The 24,046-nt window shown below is 39.3% G+C and overlaps 2 protein-coding genes across 2 annotated transcripts in view; both read right to left on the bottom strand.

Moving 5' to 3' along the window:
- LOC311054649 (adhesion G protein-coupled receptor E3-like) overlaps positions 1-463 on the bottom strand; it is a gene marked incomplete at both ends in the record, with an annotated part of 34,144 nt that extends 33,681 nt beyond the window's left edge. Inside the window, one exon of the mRNA XM_084070653.1 lies at positions 436-463. Coding sequence (XP_083926779.1) covers positions 436-463 — 28 coding nt within the window. The remainder of the gene's footprint in view (positions 1-435) is intronic.
- A 6,756-nt stretch (positions 464-7,219) lies between these two features.
- Positions 7,220-22,291, bottom strand: LOC311054648 (adhesion G protein-coupled receptor E3-like; the record flags this gene model as incomplete). Its single annotated transcript, XM_084070652.1, has 23 exons — positions 7,220-7,294; positions 7,939-7,998; positions 8,840-8,999; positions 9,291-9,379; positions 10,093-10,159; positions 10,270-10,511; positions 11,997-12,200; positions 12,438-12,653; positions 13,178-13,353; positions 13,654-13,740; positions 14,415-14,583; positions 15,063-15,098; positions 15,343-15,423; positions 15,801-15,838; positions 16,159-16,311; positions 17,390-17,533; positions 18,909-19,052; positions 20,091-20,234; positions 20,593-20,739; positions 21,226-21,290; positions 21,845-21,900; positions 21,995-22,134; positions 22,273-22,291. 23 exons carry the CDS (start codon positions 22,289-22,291, stop codon positions 7,220-7,222), a joined length of 2,712 nt encoding a protein of 903 aa, XP_083926778.1.
- Between the last annotated feature and the right edge of the window lie 1,755 nt (positions 22,292-24,046).

Genomic DNA, 24,046 nt, shown 5'->3' with positions numbered 1-24,046 from the left:
TATTTTAAATATGTCTTAGGCTAATAATAGCTTAATGAAATGAACTCATCAAAGGCACCACTCACTTCACACTGGATGTGATCTTTTTATTTAAAGAACATGACTTGCAATTATTGAGCAACATACTGGACCCAAATGATTAACTGCTCTAATCACAATTGTGTCACAATTAACATACAAGGATAATAAATAGTGATACGTAATATATATCAATTTATATATATAATACTAATGTATATTTAAGTTTACTCACTTATCTATAATGAATTAATTGTAAATTATAGCATGATTGCATGTTAAAAAAAAAAGGAAAAACAAAAAACAAACAAACAAACGAAAAGGATACATGTAAAGAATTGGAGGTATACATTTTAAAGTACATTTAAAACAAGTTATTGTGATGTTATAGGTTAAATAAATCCTGAATCAACTCACCTAGAATTGACACACCACAGAATGTCATTTCAGAGCCTTGAGCCTTCTCTAAATCTACCATACATCAGTCTTCACTCACTCTAAGCTAAAGATGTTACTTATCACAGCATATACAGTAGAAATTGTTTTTAGAAGGTTTGAGAAAAATGCAAAAAAGAAATGCAAATGCTTTACCATACAGTAGTAGTATGGTAAACAAACAATCAGAACAAAGCACATGACAAGCAGACCACAAGAGAAACTAAGGGCATGAGGCCAATAAACACTCTGCTGGACAATTACATTTGTGGTTATTAACTTATGAATACTTAAACTTGTTTTTCCAAGCATAGTTTACTGTACACATCAGTGGTTCTCAAACATTTTCATGTCAAGGAAACCCAAATTGATATGCATTAAGCCACAGACCCCTGAAAAGTGTTGTGTTTTTCAAAATTATTCCAGATTTTTCAGATTTTTTCTAAAATAGCAGTTCTACAAGGTCAGTGTTGGAAACTTTCAAACTTTGATATACTAATTTTTACTTTCAATTAAAAATAATGTAGCTCAGCTGGTAGCGCACTTGCCTTTGGACTACAATCCCGAGCACCGCCAGCTCAGCGTATCAATAGCATGGCGTGGGTAACTAAGTTGTGCGCGCAATACTGAGCGTGCGTGCGTGCGTGCTCATGATAGGTGTTGCGCTCCACCTCAGCATCCATTACCCAGGGGTCACAATTCACTAGACTCTAGTGCATTGTAATACCGTCACTCTGACCTACTTACTTAATTAAAAGATAATAATTTACAGAATTTAATATTACTTTGTAACTCATGAAATTTATGTAATTTGCTAATTAGTATGTCATTTGTTATCCCCAACACTGGTTATTATACTTGCTTTTATTGTGCATTTTACCCTGCCTTGCATTTATTGCAATTTGTAATATTTACATGAATTTAAAACTACTTGGCTATCACACAACATCAAAGCATCCCCAGTGTCAGCTAAAACCTTACAATGTAAATCAGGTCATGTGTTGGGTTGTCTTGTCCTTCCCATAATTTGTCTTGTAAAGCTGAACACACTTCAGTGTATCTATGTGGGCCTCCATGTAAATGCAACACCCTGACAATACAAACAGAAAAGAAAGCCAGGAACTTTGAAGGTGTAATAATTTTATTTTGTACTTACATTAACAGTAACAGTGATTGTTTTGTGACAGGCTCAGTTTCTGTCACATCACATGCAAACATATTAAATAGGCTACATACCATTACACAACTGTCACACATTTAACACTTTAAAAAAACACTTTTTAAAGGTATAAAAATATTGCCGGTGCCCACACTACTATAAATGCACGACATTTCTATCCGTCCGTATGTCAGTGTGTGCGTCTGTAGTTCACGTATTGATTGATTGATGTACTTTATTTAGTAAGACATGAGAACAGTACATGGCAGTACATAACAGTACATGGAAGTACAAATTCGCAATACAAGGTCTACTAAACTGGATAGCTCAGTTAAGCACGTAGCTTGTTTAAGATGAGATCCCCATGCACACAAATCATGTTGACATATAAGAGACAGACAGATATACACACTACTATACAGAATGTCATACAATCAGTTTACAGGTTACTGGTATGAAGTATGAAGGGTGAAAAATATGTACAAAAAAGAAAGAGAGGGGGGGGGGTAGGTTAGGTTAGGACATGGGGTAGGTTAGGACTTGGACAGGGGCCATTTTTGAATTGCAGCCTCCTGAAGGTGTATCTTTAGGGCATTTTTGAAAGTGAGTAGGGTTTTACACTCCTTTACTCCTTTTGGTAGGGCATTCCACATTTTAGATGAATAGCATGAGAAAGAGTTCATTCCCTTTGTTGTGCCAAATCTGGGTTGAACATGGTTTGTGGAGCTGCCTCTGGTGTTATGATCATGGACTTGATTAACATTTTGGAAGTATTTTGACAAATACAGGGGGATCCCAATGTTGTGGTGTATCTTGAAGACCAGGCCCATAGCAAGTTGCTGTACTCTGTCCTCAACCCTAAGCCATCCAAGCCTAGCAAAATGGGCATGGGTTAGATGGGCTTTGTAATTGAGGCCAAGAAGTAGCCTTACAAGTTTGTTTTGGGATGTTTGGAGCCTTGTTTTTAGGGCCTTGGAGGTGTTGTGATACCATGAAGTGCATGCATAATCATAATGACCTTGTATGAGGGCCCCTACAAGAATCTTCAGAGTATTCTTACTGACTTTACGAACAAGCCTCCACATCCTCCGTGTTATTTTGTGGACCTTTTTGATCGTCTTTTCAGCGTTTTTGTCACCTGAGAGGTTTGCCTCCAAGATGGAACCCAGGTAGGTAATTTCCTCCTTTCTTGTGATAACATTTTCACCCACTTTGATCGTGAAACTCTCAGCCTTTCTAAGGTTAGGGTTGGACCCAAAGAGGATGGATTCAGTTTTACCCAGGTGTAATGAGAGTTTGTTGTCGGAGAGCCAGATGCAGATCTTGTTGAGTTCAGTGCTGAGAGTTTTCTCAACCTGCAGCCTGTCCCTGTCCGAGACCAGCAGAGCCGAGTCATCTGCGAACAGGAACAGTTTGCAGTCGCAAGCTGAGGACATATCATTCACATATATCAGGAACAGTAGTGGTCCTAGTATGCTTCCTTGAGGAACACCACAAGTCACTGGGAGGGGAGGGGACTGGGTGCCGTTTACTTCCACCACTTGCTCCCTCCCTTCCAGGTAGGATCTCATCCAGTTCACCGACGTGTCATCAAAGCCTATTGCTTTGAGCTTATTGATCATAATTGGGTGATTAACGGTGTCAAAAGTATCGCTTGCATCATTCCAGAGTAGGCCGTATAAAAGTATTTTATACATGTATGTGTATATTTGCATAGACAGAGAGATACAGAGATAAAGAAATGAACACGAGATAGAGGGGGGGACCACAAACTTTCTTTTCTATTGTTTAATTACGTTGACGGTTGTTCTTGAGTGTGCAAGCTTGTGTGTGTGTGTGTGTGTGTGTGTGTGTGTGTGTGTGTGTGTGTGTGTGTGTGTGCGTGCGTGCGTGCGCGCGCGTGCGTGCGTGCGTGCGTGCGTGCGTGTGTGCGTGCCACAAATCATTGCAGTGATTTGGTTTTGGTTTTTGATATTGGTTTTACAATAAATATATTTTTGTATTGTACTTATTGGCCCCTATAGCTACATTCTGTTGTTGTGTTCTTCTGATTGGTATGTTCCTTCCCACTCTCTATGATACTCTAATGCTACTCTAATGGTTGTTCCAAGCTGCAGACAACATGTTGGGGTCCCGTGCGGCACTCGTCGGCAGTGATCATTTCAAGAAGATCACATCTCTGACAGAACCCACACACTGCAATGGGCCAGCTCCTCATTCTCACGCATTTGTGTTCTGGGGCAAGTACGAGAATAAACATGCAGTGCATGGCCTCAGTGAGCAAAAAGAGTTTATGTAAATGGCATGCTTGAATGATAAACACATATTTCTTTTTAAATCCTGACAGAAGTCAAAGAGATCAAAATACAATTTAAAATGCTTCCTTACATTTTAGAGAGGATTGGGAATAAGATAAGTGTTTTTGGAACTTCACCAGTTATACTTGCTTTTATTGTGAACTTTAAACCTATTGGCTCTTGTACTGGTTCAAGGTATCTCTGGATAAGAGTGTCAGGTAAAACCTTACAATGTAAATGGGGTAGTGTGTTGTTTTGCCCTTACCATCATTTGTCTTGTAAAGTTGAAGTGTACAGTATTGGCCCCACATGTAAATACTGCACCCTAACAATACAAACAGAAAAGGAAGCCAGGAACTTACAAGCTATGTACAAGTTACTTACGTGTAAGTCATTACAGTAATAGTGATTGTTGTATTCATAATAGGGACAGAAAAAGCACACAGCCTTTATTTGACCTGGGTAAGAGGAGTGATAAAAGGACTGAGAGCATGATAAGCTCGTGCTGATTGCCAATCGATGCAGGCACAACTTCCCTAGGGATTAACCAATCAGTGCAGATAAAGTTGCAAGGTGGGCTGAACTGGTACTTCTTCCGCCAAACATTTCCTTCAGATAATATAGTTGCAACCACCAACAGTTCACAGAGTGGCTGTGTAACAACAAGGGGGATGATCGTCAACCCGAGAATATTCCACCAGCAGACATGAATCAACTGCTAGTAGCCTTCTTCTTCAGTTTGAGGAACAAAGATTATTAGTTAAATTGTTGGCACGTTTTGCTTTATTAAAAGTAAGTATAAGTAAGTATAGTAAAGTGTATGGCGAAACATGAAACCCAAGGTCAGAGAGAAGTTAGACATGCAAGGGGTTAGATTCAAGCTCAGGTACTACTCAAGACTCACACCGATCATGTGCTTTAACTGGTTGAGCCACCAGGCACCACATTGAAGAAGGTTTTTGACAGCGACTAATATGAAGGTAGACTTCATGTCTTAAAGAATAATTGGTAGCGCTTTACAATAATGACCCGTTATAAAACATTTATAAACATTTATAAGCAGTTTGTAGACAATTAACAAATGATGAACAACCTGTTTGTTGACATTCAAAAATGATTACTAAAACATTTTGGTTAAGTAGCACCTAGTAAGTAGCACCTAGTAGTAAGCTATTCATGAATAAGCCATTTTAATACATCTGTAAATGATTATTCATTTGTAGCTGATATTATATCATACTTATAAGGTATTTGTAGATAAAGAACTAATCATAGACAAATTATCTATAAACATTGGTAAATGATTATGAAATAATGTATAATAACATTGTAGAACATTTAAGAATCATTTAAACATTATTTAAAACACATTAAAACATTATTTATACTTGATTTTGTTCATCCTTAAATAATGTCATTTAAAGTGTAGGAAATCATTTGAAATGATTTTTAAAGTGGTATATATTGACTTTTTCCTGGTTAATAGTACATCTCTTTATTCTCTTATGCTTTGCAAAACATTCCTAAATCATCTATAAATCCTTAGTAAATGTTATTATATGCCCTAATCTAAAGTGAAGACAATTCATTATTTACGACTGTCTGTTAATGTGGACTTTCTACTTTCTTGTTGCGAATTGGCTTTCATGAGTGCAGACACGAATCAATAACTAGAATTATCATTCATGTTTAGCAAATGATTTGTAAGATATTCGTCATTGTGTGCCCTGATCTGAAGTGAAGTGAAGGGGTTTCATCATTTTTTCATGTTTAACAACGATTAGTAAAGTTTTTACACAATTTGTGATCCATCCTGTGACATCAAAAAGTGGCAGCAGTAACGGTATAGAGTATAACAGTATAAAACAATTTATTAAGATATAAAATGTAACAACTCTTGGACACAGCACACACACTGACATTTAAAGAAATAAATGTAATGCTTGTTAATGTTGCACACGTCAATTAATTAATGAGTCCATATCAGTTTGAGTTGTGCATTTTACTGGACATTCAGCAACTGCAACAAGACAGTTTAAACACATAAAACATGAATTAGACACATTTCTGTCCAGTCTGCATCACACTGCAATACAGGATGTATTGACTTCCTCTATTACTGAGCTAAATACTGTAACTGGACATACAGTAAACAGAATAATACATAACAGAAATAAGATCACATTTAAAAAAACAAACATTTTAGACAATATAACATAAATACATGACACCAAATAATCCAGTTGTTTCCAAAATAGCATTACTGTTACAGTGGGGTAGAAGGATTTTATTCATCACAACACAGAATCACAGAGTAGCAGCTTGGAGCCTCTGCAGTCACCACCTCTCACTGCAAGTTAGTTTTAGCTGCTAAGCTAAACTGCAATACAGGTTGTAATGACCTCCTCTATTACTGACAGAATCCTGTAGCGCTCACTGGAGTGTATATGCCCCCTTGTGGCACGGTGGAGCTATCAGCTCTGTATGTGTCTCTTGAATGGAACACAGTGACTATTCTATTATTTTCTGTCACCACTTTCTATAGTGAAAGTTGATCTAAACATGAGTTTGTCTCCAGCTTTGAATTACTGTGAGTGCAACTTATCACCTTTTCGGTTTTGGATTACTGATAAGTCAAACGATGCAGGCCTGTGATGAGAAGTTTAGCTAATGGCTTTGCTGAAGTTTGCTTCAATACTTTGACACCTTGCCGCCTCCACTACACTCCTCTTTTGAACAAACCTTAGTTTATTTATTTATTTACAAGTGTGAATCGTTTCAATATACTCAAGTATGCCAGTTATGTCATAAATACGTTTTCAATTCACCTCACAAACTAAACAAAATCGTACAGGCTATTGGCATCTATTATTTGGCAAAGGTAGCTAAAAATCAATGTAGGCAAACGTGGCAGCAGTGATTGCAGGTCTACAGTCTGTATACTTTCTCCAGTAATCCATTCAGACAGTTTAATGTTAAAAGTGTCAGGTTTAACCTCATCCTCATTTAGCAGACTCGTATCAGCAGCTCACACGTGCAAGATCAGGTAAATATGTGATCATGTGAATAGTGCTACCACTATGATACTATGTCTAAACATCAATGATATCATGTCTTACTTTCAAAATAAATGGTAATGGTTAAATAATTAAAAGAGGAGGATGAATAATAATCATTCTAATAAAGTTAAAAAATAAAAATGTACATTCATTTTCAAATACATTCTATATTCCATTATCTTCTAAATTGAATATGTCCAAACCAAGTAAATAATAGTATTTGTGGATGTACAGTACAGTATTTGTTTGACTTAGCTATCATCTTTTCTCTGGTCTTTCTGCTCTTCAGAGTTGTCCATGTCCTCAGAGATAGATGGCACATCTCTCTGTGGAAACATGAACATTAATAAGGTAGGATGACGTTCAATTACCCCATCTCGCAGTTGGTAGTTGTTATACAGTATTATAACTATTTGATGTACCCGAAGGGTACCGAAACCTGAACATGCTGTAAGTGCAATAACATCGGTGCAACACCATCGCAATGCCAGGCAAGCTGATAACGTGGCGTGTTGAACTGCGTCTTTTGCTTGTGTGTCATATATCATTGCTGTCAGGCAGAGACCTTTCATTTCAATATTTCTTATTTTTTGAAAGTTTTTTCATGAACGAATGCCCTACTACGAATGCCCTACTACTTAATAGTGTTGTGCAAATTAAGTGACAAAAATAGCAGATCTACAAGCTGACATGCTTTACTACGTGACGTGTTGTGAGCTTGTACATCTGCTATTTCTGCTGTTTTGGAAGAAAATTTAAGATTTCAGAAAATGTTTGCCTATATTATATTATAATAACATGGCCAAAACAGGGATGCCAGGTTGAAGGTGGTTAAGTGTGTGTGTGTGTGTGTGTGTGTGTGTGTGTGTGTGTGGGTTTTCTACAGTAGGTGTTTAACCAATTAAAAGTATTAACAAGAGCTGGTGAATGTATCCATTCAAACACACATACTGTGTCCAAAGGAACTCACCACAGATCCTTGAGATGTTGGTTTGGTTGGTGTCAGCCATTTTATATACTCCTCTCGCACCTGGCAAAAAAATAAGAAAAGAAAAAGCTTAACAACACATACTGTAAGGCATGCAGATAACAAACTGTAAGCTTGTAAACATGGTGATGTATGTGTTTTGACTTCTGTTTTGCTTTTAACATTGCAGCAACGCAGATGGAAAACACCCATAACAGCATTGAGCAGTTATTGTTTTCATTAATAGTCAATGACATTAGTAGCAGTAGTCATTTCAGTAGTAGTCACTTAAACGGGGTGCCGTGATTTTCAATGATTTTTCCCCCCCTAAAACATAATCATCAGGTATTATGGTTATACTAGAAGAAAAAAAAAGTGTACAGAAATTATGTTTTTATGTGGACACGCCTCCAGTTCATTAAGTATACCTGGTTCTCACCTTAGCACCTCCTCCACCACCTTTGCAACACCCACCCACCTATTATTACTATATGTCACTAAAGGGCTGTTTTTCTATTGGCACGTTTGACCCTCAAGGTTTCAGCCTCCAGATAGAAACTCAAAATAGTCAGAGAAGACATAAAACACCATAAAAACACCACCAGGGGGCTTAATGAAGTTCTATCAACCTCATAGACACATGAAAAACAGAAAAAGTGCAAAACCATGGCACCACCTCTTTAATAGCTGTTCTGCAGCTGAAATCAGTACCCGTCAGCACCCGAAAAGTTATCAATGGGTTCCAAAACAGCTTGGTAGCAATTCACCACCCCATTTTCACAGCTTTTCATGCAGTGAAAAGTATGTCATAATCCTTTACCCTAGGAAAGTTTTTTCATCTCGACAAAATGAAATAACTTGTTGGGCTTAACCTAAAGACCACAAAGATTTCCGTTCTGTTTACCTCCTTGTTGAGCAGACAGTGAACAATGAAGAGGCAGGTGCCCTGCTGGGAGTTGAGAAGAATGAAGAGCACCTGAAAGAAGACATTGGCCTGGTACAGGCCCAGTATCCAGGTACAACCCAGAATGACAAACTGGGCCACGATCTTGAACACAATCAATCTGCAAAGAAGAGCGAGTATCCTTTTAAAATATTTTTTCGAATGAAGCAATATCAACTTACAATCACAGCATGATCGGATTCTAATATTTAGCTATACAGCTAAATATTAGTAGTTAACTTTTAGATTAGAAAGGTAAAACAGGTGACAAATTTTGACTCATGTCCAGAGACTCTCTCCACTCTAACGCGGGGTTAGAGTCACACGCTCGCACGCACGCACGCACGCACGCACGCACGCACGCACGCACGCACGCACGCACGCACACAGGCACACACGCACACACACACACCTGGTGTCTGTGTGAGAAACATCACTCTTCATGTTGGCCAAGGTAGGTCTGAGACTCCAGAGAGTAGCACAGAACAAGATCCAATTAAGCTGAAGCAAAAACAAAAAAAGAATATATTGAATTTCGGTTGATAAAAGAAGTGACAACATGACTATGAAGGTTTAATGACCAATACAGTGTCTGTTATTGTGTATTCATGGCTTTGGCCATATTGTATAATTATCGTACATAAACATAGAACATTTTCCCATTAATGGCTTTATTTTTAGCCATTAATTAAAAATGGCTTTATTAATTAAAACTACTGAATAACTGAGTCATAGTTGGCTCAACATGATTGCACAGTAATGTCATTGATGTGAGAATTTCAGTATAGCTTGGAAATCAACTTGCAGAACCTTGAAACTTGCTGGTTATACAATACACAGAGATTATTATTTTGCAGTTATTTTCTATTATCAAAGTTAGCAGCAGCAGGTATTTATTGGTATGCATGGTATGCTTTGAGAAATAAATGATGGTGGTAATGTCAAGTATACCATGAGTTGGACTATACCCTAATCATAAACAGACCACCAGTGTAGTCCTTTAAACTGTGCTATGACACACATTATTTGCAGGTACTAAACACATTTCAATACTTAAGTATTATAAGATAATGTTTCTTTGGAATGGAAATAGTGATAGGCTGTACTAATTCACTGTTGTCATATTGTGTTGATTGAACAGAAAAATAAACAATATTCAGCTTATGTTTGTTAGTAATGGTTTTTGGGAGTTTTTTTGCCATGATTACACTCACTGCAAGGACAGTAATCACTGGTCCTGTTAAAGCCCAGTTGAGGTTATGATCTGTTGACAGCCAGCACCTGCAACATAATGAAACAAAACACAAAATTGTCCATGCATGTGAATTAATCAGACATATAAAAATGCATGGTTTAGTATGACTGTATGTATCACTATCTGTGCTACTCACACCCCTGCTGAAGTATCACCATAGCCATCAGAATACACCAAAGCAGAAACGCCCACAATCACAAATGGAACACCATAGCCAATCAGGTAGAGGTATGGCCGGGGGAGTCCATCTCTCTGGATGACCTGCACCTTGGAGAGCCTCCGCACCAGTAGGTAGAGCTGTAGAGCCTCCAGGAGCATCCACATAAAACTGGACACAATCAGGAAGTGGAGCACCCCAGCTATGATGGTGCAAGTCAGCTGTGGAGATATAACATATGACTCTATGAGTCATATTTATTGCAGTTACAGAAATTCAATCCACATGTGAGTGACTGTCATTACAAGGGACTTTTGTCTACAGGACATTTATCTAGTGGTGTAGTCAATGTGATGCACAGGCATATGCCGTATGCCCATATTCAGCAAGCCTGTATGCTCTGCTCACTAGGTAATTCTACAACATATCTCTAAAACGACTAACTGTAATGCCATGGAACATTCTGCACACCTTCATGGTGGGTGACCCATGGCCTTTCCTCTAGTAAGTCAAGACAAGTCTATTTTATTTATTAAGCACAGCATGAAAATTACAACAGACAAAACATCAAAGTTAAAACACAAAAAGCATGAAATACAGAGAAATACAGAGCATATCCAGCAAATCCAAACGGGAAGACAAATAGCTGAGGTTTAAACGTAGGAGTTTACAAAGCACATGAAGAAGTGTCCAAACATTTCTCCATGAAGGCAGGAGGTTTTTAAAAGGCCAGGGAAAACAGGTGCGTTTTGCGTCTGCTTTTAAAAATATCCAAGGAGGGTGCAGACCTCACCAGTAGAATTTTGGAGCAGCGACCTAAAAGGCACGGTCAATTCAGTTTTTAACTTCAAGCGGGTGCGTCAGACTTTGAGGAGCTTCTGATCTGCTGATCTGAGTGAACTAGTGGTATTGTGGGGATGAAGCAACTCAGATATGTATGGTGGTGCCAGCCCATGATGGGCTTTAAAAACAAATAGTTAAATGTGTTTTGTGCTTCTCTTAGGCCTATCATGGTCTGCTCCTCTACCCCCTCCAGCCCCCTTCATCATCAGCCCCCTCCCGACAATTGTGGTGTTCCCAGCCTGAGACTGCGTTGGAAACGATTATCTGCCCAGTGACCACATGATCCTAGTGTGAAAGGTTCACAGATCCAATCTGAAACCTCCTGATCTTACTGACGCATCAGGGCCATCTATTAATAATCAAACATATTTGATATCTGGGACGGTCGCAATCTCTCTCAGTTGTTGCGAGTTGTGACCACAACAGCTGAGAGAGAGAGGTGAAGTATACAAGAGTGAAGTGAGAAGCAGAGATTAAAATGCCTGGTGTAATCACAAGCTTTGTCTAGAATGGCTGTGATCAGCTGCGGGCGGCTGCCCTGTCGCAGCCGGAACGCGATGCTACGGTGCCCAGTGGATCCGCAGACATAACCCTTTGACATAGTGACCTCAAAGAAACAAAATGATTGTATGGGTGCGTTGGAGAAGCAGAGATGGAATAAATGCATGGTTGTTCATTGTTCTGCCAGGCAAGATAATCTTAATAATATCCTCTAGTGTGTGATGCACAATTATTTTAACATCTTGTAGACTAGAGTATGCATGTTTAGATGTTACAAGATTCACCTTATGTGTGTGATTGACTCAGCAATGCACTTTTTTTTTTTCACCCATCACGTCTAGGAAAAGCAGACAATAGCATACCTCATATTGGACATATCTGTCATTCCACAGCAGCAGCAGGTGAGACGAGCCAAGGCTGAGGCAGAGGTGAAGACGAGCTGTGTTGTTGATCTTGGGGTTCCAGCTGCACAGCAGGAAGGTGAAAATGGCCAAAGCAAAGAAGAACAGACCAATAGTAACACACACTCGGTTCAGCCACTCTAGGAAGGGATCCTCTGGTGGAGGCTGGAAAAATGCACACAAGGCAAACATGTTTGACTCACAGCATAGGTGCTGGGCATGTCATTATAGGCGTAAATCTTCTTTTGTTTTCACTATGTTACAAAGTATAAAATAGGGCTTAAGTGATTAGTCGATTCATTTACATTTAAATTTAAAGAATCTATAAAAAAGTATTTATCAAAAAAGTAACTGACAGAATAATCGCTGAGAAAATAGTTTCAGCACAGACACAACTTGTACCTCATCTCCAATCTGCAGGATGAGGGCGAAGGTTGAGAGGTGAGAGCAGCTGCACACTGTGTAGTTTTCATCAGAATACGTGACCCAACACCCATCTACAGACCAACCCATCTCATTTAACTTCTCTTCTTCCCTGTCGTCCTCCTCTTCCACTCCTTTCTTCTCTGCTCTGTCCTCCCAGTACACACACGTTACTAAACCCGACTCAGGCACTCTCTGAAGCACAAAAAACAGGAATCACTATAGATCATCAGAAAAGGATCATACTGACATGAATACAGAACTATAGTACATAAACAGACCATGTTCCTGTTAATGGGCTTATTATTACTGACTGACTGCCAAATGTATTTACATGATGTCCATTAATATTAAAACATTTATTAAAATATTACTGAACCTAACTAAATAATTGAGTCAAACATAATCAGCGACGGTACGCGCGACAGGACGTGCAATAACCCCACGTTTGCAACTACTTTCGCCTGCGCACTTCACCGGGTATGGTCTAGTTATGTTTTAATTTTAGTTGAATTTGCAGCAATGATTTCATATCCCTTCATCAGTTTTAATTTTGTCCTCACTAATGTCTTGTCAGAGTCTTATTTCAGAATTCATTGTATATCAGACCCAGAGCATAAATCAAACAACTATGTAGCTAAACATGCCAGACAATCAGTATTGTCCTTTAAGAATAAATACATGTTTGGAAGCGAGGATGGTAATGGTTGGGGGAGCACCTTCTTGTGTTGGATGGTGAAGTTGACCGGCTCAGGGAGCTGGGTATGGTTGGTTTTGGGCAGGGTGGCTGTGATGACGTCTGAGTACATCTCCGTCTTGTTCTTGGTCTTAAAGTAGTGATCACCCAGGAGACTTTCGATCCCATTAAGAGTCATGAAGGCAGCTGCAGCAGAACCTGTTGATCCGCTTGGTCAATGAACATTTAAACATTTTTGCATTTGGTTATCTCCATCATCATCTTCATATTAACCACTTAAAGCCTATATAAACTTAATTGACCGGAGTCCCCCATGTGTCAATAGTTGGCCCCTTCCTTTTTTCCCTACACCAAATATCTTTGCCAAAAGTAGACGATCTACAAGCTCACTATTTGTTGTTTGCTGCGACGTGTTGTGACCTTAGATCACCTATTTTTGCTGAATGTTCGCCCCAGAATAAGGATACTAGTGTTCATGTCATTCAACTCTGTTCTCACCATTGTTGTTTCTGGCCAGAGCCTGCAGGTTGATCTCCATCTTGTGTCCTTTGACTAACAGAGGAGGAATGTCGTCATCGCTGCTGTCTGGACCAATAGTTTGTAGATTCAAATCTGTTACAAAGACACGCTGATTTTGGATCTCCAGTAACAAACCCAGAACCATAAGCATCAGACACACAAACAACTTCCCACATGCGGCTGCACTACTGCACAATGGAACCACATGCCAGCGTTGGACTGACTGTAACATTAGACTGTGAGGTGATGTTTCCCAGGGCTGCACACATCACTTCTTTGTTCTTGCTATTTGCACTCATGCACCTATCAAGTGCAAGATCTAATATGATGCTTACCTATGCAATATTGTCTAACTTCTCTGTGCAATATTAGATTACATGCCTTATCTCATCACAGCATAATACATTATATTTACAATACTGTTCACAGTTCTCATACTGCTAAAACCCTATGTTCCTATTTCTTTCTTTTTTAACATTCTTAAATTTGGGTTTTTACATCGTACTGTTGTGTTTCTTTCTTGTCTTATTATTACTCCGTGTCTGAGACCAATGACCAGAGTGGTTTGAATCACTCACTATATTGCGGAGCTAAAAATACATTTTGCGTCATGTTAGCTGTCTAATGCCAGTATGTTACTTTGTATGTGCACAGAGATAGTCATTTTCTCAGAAGCCTGTGAATTCACCAGAGCAGATAAAAAAAATCATTAAGATCAAACGAAGAGACATATCATTTACCCACGGCTGAAGACTGCATGGTTTTGTTGGTGCTGTTGGCAGTAGGATCCACCAGGGCAGACGCCAACCGCTCTGAAATGCTCAGGATAACACCGCCCATCTCCCCATGTTCTTCACCCGTCTTCACCACCTTTTGTGACCTTGACAGTGGACCTACACCGGCTACTCCCTGGGAGAATTTCAGTTATTGCAAAATAGGTGAATACTCAGCAGATCTGCAAGCTTGTAGATGTGCTATTTTCTGTAGAGTGACAAAAGGAGGGGGCCCTTATACTGCCCTGCCAAGCCAAAGAGCAGTAACTACGTTTTTGGACACACCGACTTATTTGGGTTGCCCAAAGGTCAAATTAGTCTTTGTGATGTTGGGGGATAAACAATTACCTCAAGAACAGATGTAAAATTAGTGTAATATCACTTATATGCCAATATCTCATTTGGCTGACCAGTTGAATCACTTTTAAACCCATTTTTCAGTGATTTTTGTTTTCGTAGTTACTGCACTCTGCCTTGGCAGGGCAGTATAGATCTCAGAGGGACTCCCTCCCAGAGGGAATCTCTATAGAGACATCTCTATAAAGTCTCTCTAATGGTCACATGGCTGCACATAAACTTTTTTTTGTTTGTGTATCAATTAGCGAGTAGACCTACCATAGCCATAGATGCAGAGAAGATGTTCTTCACTATCTTCAAGGAGAGAAAGAGGTGAGTGGAAATCAGTGTCAACGTTATTAAAACCTAATTACTCTCACATTGCTAAAACCCTTGCAAAAAAAGCATGAACAGATCAAATAAGGGATGAATTAGTACAGTAGTAAGGAGGTAATTAATTGATTTCCCTGAGATGGACACGTTTAATTAGTATTTTGTTAGCACTCAATAATCGATGACAGTTTTCCAACTTTGGGTTAAGTGGTTATTTTATACAGACCGACTCTGGTAGGATCACATCAGGATTGTCCTTCAGTTGTTTGTCCATTTGGTCAAGGAAAGCTCTCTCTTTTGTCTGTCCCTGCAGTTAGCAGACACAGTATGAAATTACAATAGACAAAGACATCTCATTATTTATTTAACCACTAGTGTCCTGGTTCTGGTAATGTCATAATCGGCTAATATTCAGTGATGCTCATAATGCATTGTGAGCTTGTATCAGCTGTGGGTAAGTGATTAACACAACAAACATAAAATAGTCATTTGCTGAAAGGAATATTTCAAAGTAGTACAGTACATTATTGATCTAGCTTGGTGATGATCTGATGAATGACATTATGTACCATGGAGGTTTAAAATGGTAGAGCTAACTGTCAGCCTGTGAAATGAGACTATAGGATATTCTAGAGCTTTTGTTGCTTCCAAATGATCTGTTGCAGCATAATAAGATCCACTCACCTCTGCAGGTGTCACGTCATGTAGCATGTCTGTAAGACCTGTTGATTTTCAGCAGAAGGTTAAAAAATGAGAGAGTTAAAATGAACTACCAAATCGGCACCTAACAAAGCACACTGTCCTTAAACCTATATACACAAATTATTTGTTAAATCAGTGGTTTTCAACCGTGGGGTCCAGGGACCCTCAGCGTTCATTGAGGGGGTTCCACTAAATGGACCCTTCGAGGTCTGTTTTTCTGAGAGTTTACAAATGGAACCAAATGAACCCTTAATGGGTCCATTTGTGCACTCTCAGAGTTATGGGGGTCCTTGAAATTAAAAAGGTTTGAGAACCACTGCTTTAACTTGACTGTGCTCACTTTGACAAACAGAGACCCCCATTATCCACTGAATCCCAGTTGAAGGGAAGAATCCATCAGGACAGGCACAGTCGAAGGCTCCAGGGTTATTTCGGCACACAGTGTTTGGACCACATAGGTGTCTCACTGGTGTCTCACTGCACTCATCTATATCTGTGGGGGAGAGAACATAATACTCTGGGCTTACTCAAGGTAATTTGGCAACTACAAAATTGTGAACACATCACACGCACATATTGGCCAGGTGTGCACACACCTTGGCAAGGGTTTGCAAAGCTGGCTATTTGGTTTGCATCGTTCAACCGGAAACCAGACTTGCAGTTGCAGATGTGAGCCCCGATAGAGTTGGTGCAGTTTGCATCAGGACCACAGATTGTAGCATGTGTCACACACTCATCAACATCTGTAAAAATACATGGAACAAATTGAAAACACTTCTTTGGCTTTTCTAAGGATACATGGCTGATATTGTACATTTAACCACTTAAATACTATTAAATACTATTGCCCTTGGTCCCCCAGGGGTCTACACTCCTTTTTCCCCTCTACGCCAAATCTCTTCAACCGGAATTTATTTTTTGCCTAGTATTTGCCTACTTTTGCTTATTATGACATGTCCAGAGTAGGGATGCAGGGGTTCATGCACTCCCTGATGGTGTTCCGGCATAGAGGGTCCCCAGCCACATGAGAAGTAAATGCACCATGGAGGAATTTAACACAAGTCAGGTACTTTACCCCTGTGCTAGCCGGCCAAACTTTCTCATATAGGCTACAATTATAACATTTAGACTATTCAATACAAATCATGATAAATACAATATTTTCACATCAGGGTCCCTATAATCTCTCACGACAGATTGTGCTAACAGCAGAATCTGCCAGCACTACTGCCATAAACATGTAATGTTGTTGTTAGTAAGAATAAACACATGCATGTGCAGAAGAACCCGAAAGGAAGTTGGACTGAAAAGGGGAGGAGCCAAACCAGAGTTCCTGTTTAACATAAAAGAGGAGGTTGTGCCCCCAGAGGCAAACTGAATGGGTTCCCAGATTGGGGTCCCTATACAGAATCATTTATAATCATGGCCTAATAAAAGTCAATTTGTGGTGACATGAAAACATGTGAAAACCGCTGCTCTATCGCAAGCCACTATAGCACTCAGCCAGTAAGGGAGATGCGGTGATATGTTGTGCCCTGGTCTTAGAGCAGACTTATTGCAATTGCAAATACCTTCACACATGTTGCTCTCACTGATTTCCACATTTGGGTCAGTCTGTTTGTGCCCCTGTTGACAAGCACAGGTGTGCGCTCCAGGTGTGTTGGTGCAGATAGAACTAGGACCACAGACGGTGGAGTTGAAACATTCATCAATATCTGAGGATGGGGATATTTTTAGTATCACTTCACTTATGAAAGTGTGTACTGTATATACACGACACAAATATGATGTTAAGAAACACATTCTGGTGCGATATCTAAATCTAAAGTCATGTTATTTTTTACACCTTGGCATGGGTTTGCAATGCTGGCTATTTGGTTGATATCGTTCATCTGGAAACCAGTCTTGCAGTTGCAGATGTGAGCCCCGATAGAGTTGGTGCAGTTTGCATCAGGACCACAGATTGTAGCATTTGTCAAACACTCATCAACATCTGTAAAAAATACATGGAACAAATTTAAAACACTTCTTTGGTTTTTCTACGGATGCATGGCTGATATTGTATATTTAACCACTTACTATTAAATACTATTGACCTGGGTGCCCCAGGGGTCTACACTTGGCCCCCTCTTTTCCCCCCTCTACGCCAAATCTCTTCAGCCCACATGATTTTTTCCCTTTCATTTGCCTACTTTTGCTTATTATGACATGTCCAGAATAGGGATGCAGGGATTTATACGCTTAATATTGCATCTTTAACACTCCGTAGCAACCACTTCCCTTCCTGGAAACCTCTGTGATGTGATTTTATCACCTCCTAAAGGTTCATGATCTTCCCACCTCTTCCATGTGAGCTTATATTACACTGAAAACATTTCTTTCTTTTTCTCAATGTCATTATTTCAGTGCCTATTTGTTCTTTGTTAATGGCATGAATATTAAAGTAAAATGCTTTTCATTGTAAACGTTAAGGTTAATCTCTTTGTATATGTAGGAGTGGTTTTCAAAGTGTGGGTCTGCATGGGGACCCCTGATGGTGTTCCAGAGGGTCCCCAGCCACATGAGAAGTAAATGCACCATGGAGGAATTGAACCCAAGTGAGGTACTTTACCCCTGTGCTAGCCGGACAAACTTTCTCATATAGGCTACAATTATGACATTTAGACAATTCAATACAAATCATAATAAATAAAATATTTTCACATCAGGGTCCCTAATCTCTCAAGACAGATTGTGCTAACAGCAGAATCTGCCAGCACTACTGCCTTAAACATGAAATGTTGTTGTTAGTATGTAAACACAGAAGAACCCGAAAGGAAGTTGGACTGAAAAGGGGAGGAGCCAAACACAAGTTCCTGTTTAACACAAAAGAGGAGGTTGTGCACCCAGAGGCAAACCGAATGGGTTCCCAGATTGGGGTCCCTAGGACAAAATATGTTATAATCATAGCCAATAAAAGTCAATTTGAGGTTACATGAAAACATGTGAAAACCCCTGCTCTATCACAAGCCGCTATAGCACTCAGCCAATAAGGGAGATGTGGAGATATATTGTGCCCTCCTGGTCTTAGAGCAGACTTATTGCAAATACCTTCACACGTGTTGCTCTCGCTGATTCCCACATTTGGGTCAGTCGGTCTGTGGCCCTGTTGACAAGCACAGGTGTGCGCTCCAGGTGTGTTGGTGCAGATAGAACTAGGACCACAGATGATGGAGTTGAGACATTCATCAATATCTGAGGATGGGGATATTTTTAGTATCACTGCACTTATGAAATTGTGTACTGTATATACATGACACAAATATGATGCTAAGAAACAAATTCTGGTGCGGTATCTAAATCTAAAGTGTTGTTATTTTTTACACCTTGGCATGGGTTTGCGATGCTGGCTATTTGGTTTGCATCGTTCAGCTGGAAACCAGTCTTGCAGTTGCAGATGTGAGCCCCGATAGAGTTGGTGCAGTTTGCATCAGGACCACAGATTGTAGCATGTGTCACACACTCATCAACATCTGTAAAAATACATGGAACAAATTGAAAACACTTCTTTGGATTTTCTAAAGATACATGGCTGATATTGTACATTTAACCACTTAAATACTATTAAATACTATTTACCTGGGTCCCCCAGGTGTCTACACTTGGCCCCCTCCTTTTCCCCCTCTACGCCAAATCTCTTCAGCCTAATTATTTTTTTGCCTATTATTTGCCTACTTTTGCTTATTATGACATGTCCAGAATAGGGATGCAGGGATTTATGTGCTTAATATTGCATCTTTAACACTCCGAAGCAACCACTTCCCTTGCTGGGAACAGCCTGAAACCTCTGTGATGTGATCTTATCACCTCACAAAGGTTCATGATCTTCCCACCTCTTCCACATGAGCTTCAATATTACACTAAAAGCCTTTCTCTCTATTTCTCAATGTCATTATTTCAGTGCCTATTGTTCTTTGTTAATGACATGAATATTAATGGAAGTTGGACTGAAAAGGGGTGGAGCCAAACCCGAGTTCCTGTTTAACACAAAAGAGGAGTTTGTGCCCCCAGAGGCAAACCGAATGGGTTCCCAGACTGGAGTCCCTAGGACAAAATTGTTTATAATCATGGCCTAATAAAAGTCAATTTGAGATTCTATGACAAACATGAAAACATGTGAAAACCGCTTCTCTGTCACAAGCCAGTAGCCACTATAGCACTCAGCCAGTAAGGGAGATGTGGAGATGCAGTGCCCTCCTGGTCTTAGAGCAGACTCATTGCAATTGCAAATACCTTCACACGTGTTGCTCTCGCTGATTCCCACATTTGGGTCAGTCGGTCTGTGCCCCTGTTGACAAGCACAGGTGTGTGCTCCAGGTGTGTTGGTGCAGATAGAACTAGGACCACAGATGTTGGAGTTGAAACATTCATCAATATCTGAGGACGGGGATATTTTTAGTATCACTGCACTTATGAAATTGTGTGACACAAATAATATGATGTTAAGAAACAAATTCTGGTGTGGTATCTAAATCAAAGTGTTGTTAGTATATTTTTAGATGTAAAATTCTTGTGCCTTTCAAAATGAATGAAGCCTTGAAGAGTGAAGAGTTATCATTTAAAAAAAGTAATATATAATTTACTCAAACCAAAACATGTGAAACCCATCCTGGCCTGCAGCTTTCAGCACAGAGATGCTATACCCCTGTCCGTGCTGCCCTCTCCATGAGAGGGAAACAACCATCAACCATTTAGAAGGTGTTAGGTATGAGAATTTGTGAATTGTCAACAGTACCACTGCATTGGTTTTCATTTCCAGGTGGTACATTTGGATCCGCTGCATTGTATCCAGCCTGACAGGAACAGCTGTATTCTCCAATCGTGTTGGAGCAATCTGAATTGGGACCACAGCTGCCCGAGTTTCTCGCACACTCATCTATGTCTGCAGGGAGATGTGACAGTCATACTTTGTATTAGTATAATTCAGTGGTTGTCAAAGTGGGGTCTAGGGACCCCCAGGGGTCATTGAGGGGGTTCCAGGGGGTCCCCAGCAAAATGAGTTAATATATTGCATAAAAATCTATTTAGCCACTTTAACCCTACACACCGGCTATTAGAAAATAACGGATCTGCAAGCTTACAACGCCTTAATGTGACAAGTTGTGAGCTTTTAGATCTGCTATTTTCAAAAAAATCTTGAAAAAAAAAGAGAAAACATTGGAACATTTTAGCCCTATGGCTGTGATATTACATCAAATGTATGTATCACAGCCATTCTAGTGTGGGGGTCCCTGGTACAAAATCTTTTCAGATGAGGGATCCGATCCAAAAAGTTTGGGGATCCTTGACATGAAAACGTTTGAGAAACACTGCTATAGTGAATTGTATGCATGCAAGGAGCATTTTGAACTTGTTGTGGTCTGCTTACCTACACAGCCATATGAGTCTCCTGTGGGTAAGTGTGATGCAGGTATTTCATATCCACTGATACATCTACAACCTCCCCCAGGGGTACATTCAGAAAGTGGTCCACAAGAGTCTGAGATACAAGTGGAATGATCTGCACGCACGCACGCACGCACGCACGCACACACACACACACACACACACACACACACAAATAAGACCACGGTCATAATAATGAGGTGATGGAAACATATTTGTGCGTGTGCGTGTGCGTGTGCGTGTGCGTATGTGTGTGTGTATTTGTGAGAGAGAGAGAGATAAGAGATAAGACCACAGTCATAATAATGAGGTGATGGAAACATCTCTGTCTGTCTGTCTGTCTGTCTGTCTGTCTGTCTGTCTGTCTGTCTGTATGTCTGTCTGTCACTCACACACACACACACACACACACACACACACACACACACACACACCAACAGAGAGAGAGAGACCATGACAGGATCATAATGAAGAGATGGAAATATATCACAACTAAATATTTGCCATGATAGCAACTTACATGTTGCATAAGCCATGTAAGTATGTGGGTGTCCTGATGGCTTGTAAACATAGAAGTTTCCCGGGCAAAGAGCCACACTCACAGTAAAGCCTGTTGCAGCACAGCTACCAACATATCCGTACGCTGTCCCACTTGTTGCTGTCTCAGACAAAGTATATGGATATGTAAATGGAATATGAATGGGGTAATAACTGCCACCACGATGGTGTGCATTAAGACACACTGCAATAACTCTGTCTCCACCGATGCCCGTGAAGCGCCACCACTTGTTCACCATGTGTGCATCGCTTTTAGGGAAACCAGGGAAGGAGGTGGAGGTAAAGTCTCTGTTACGCCATGGATCAGTGATGTTTTCGTAGCCATCACAGGATCCTGCACATAATAACGAGATTTATTTTTTCAGTAATAATAAACAAGTCTTGGTTGAGCTAAGAATTGCAATGTGTTGTGCTGCTAAAAAAGTCTTCATACCAGGAGGAAACACACAGTTACCAGGGATTAAGAGTAAACCTGGGAAGGACAGAGACATAATGGAGTGTTAAACTTTATGTGTGCCTTTGTAGCGCACGGAAATAGCCGGCCACAACACAACACATAACTGGCAGTGTGTGTCCTGGTAAAGACCGGACACCTAGAAACAGCTCTGTTTTATGTCTGTGCCTGGTATCTAAAGTCAAACTGCACTGCGATAAATTGTTTTCTAAAAAACTATGGGTGTGTATAAAAGAAACTGCATGGACAGATTCATTGAGCAAAAGTCAATAATAAATTCATGGCATAACATTACAAAAGCATAACCAATTGTATAGGACATAGACATAAACTTAAAAGCTAAACCTTTGCATGTTAACTAGACAATAGAAAACATCCATTGTTAAAATGTATTGTAAAAAAAATATTAATATTAATATTGTTGAAATTCTCTGAAGAACCAACTTAATTATTGATTTTGAATTGGTCTTACAGTATGAAACCTTAAAAACAAGTAAAAAATTAATTTCCATCGCACAACCCCAAAACAGAAAAGAGCAAATTGTCATTTATCACCTTCACAACTATCACAATGATGGCATCCCTATTTTGTGCATGTCATTATAGGCAAAATATTTCAAACATCATCAGATTTTCACTGTTATGTGATGTCCAATTAACTGGTAGATCGCCTATCTTCGCAGAGGGACTTTACTGACATTACAATCATACGTTTTTTAATTTATTTTTTATTGCATTTTTTGATCAACATACTGGACCCAAATGATAAACTACTCTAATCACAATTGTGTCACAATTAACATACATTGTTAATTGTGACACAGTGATATATATATATATATATATATATATATATATATATATATATATATATATATATATATATATATATATATATATATATATTATATATATATATATATAATACCAATTTATTTAAATGTATTCACTTCTATCTATAATAAATTCATTGTAAATTATAGCATGATTGCACGTAAAATAAAATAAAATAAAAACAAACAAAAAGGATGCGAGTAAAGAATTGGAGGTATACATTTTTAAGGTACTTTTAAAACAATTTATTGCAATGTTTTAGGTTAAATAAATCCTGAATCAACTCACCTAGAATTGAAAAACCGCAGGATGTCATGTCAGAGCCTTGAGCCTCCTCTAAATCTACCATACATCAGTCTTCACACACTCCAGGCCAAACGTGTTACTTTTCACAGCATATAGAAATAGTTTTTTGAAGGTTTGAGAAAAATGCAAAAAAAAAAATGCAAATGTTTTACCATACAGTAGTAGTATGGTAAACAAACAACCAGAACAAAGCACAAGCAGACCACAAGAGAAACTAAGGGCATGAGGCCAATAAACACACTTCTCATGAAATCTTGGCAGACCTGTTAGTTCAAATAACTATAGGCTACTGTGCTTTAATTCATATGATATTGCATGACCCTAGATATGACCTAAACCTTACCAAACCAAAAAGAAAGAATGGAAAGAAAGAAAGATTCCTAAAATATTTTAATGGACAATTACATTTATGATTATTAACTTATGAATACTTAAACTTATGAATTGCCACAAGGCAATAGTAGTGTTTTTCTAGCCAGACAAATCTGCCATTGAAAAAGCAATTGCCCTCGGCAGATTAGGTCTGGCCCCTCTCAGTTGAGATTGGATTTCTCTCCCTCCGAAGTTGTGAGGGACCAATCAGGGCCCAGTATGCAAATATGGGTCGGGTTTATCACCAGAGTCATTTCTTTTAATCCGCCCCTTGGAAATG

This window comes from Gymnoscopelus microlampas (genome assembly GCF_963454915.1).
Source record: "Gymnoscopelus microlampas genome assembly, chromosome: 11".
NCBI lineage: Eukaryota > Metazoa > Chordata > Actinopteri > Myctophiformes > Myctophidae > Gymnoscopelus > Gymnoscopelus microlampas.
Note: the sequence above shows the minus strand (reverse complement) of the source record. Positions and strands in the feature narration are given on the sequence as shown.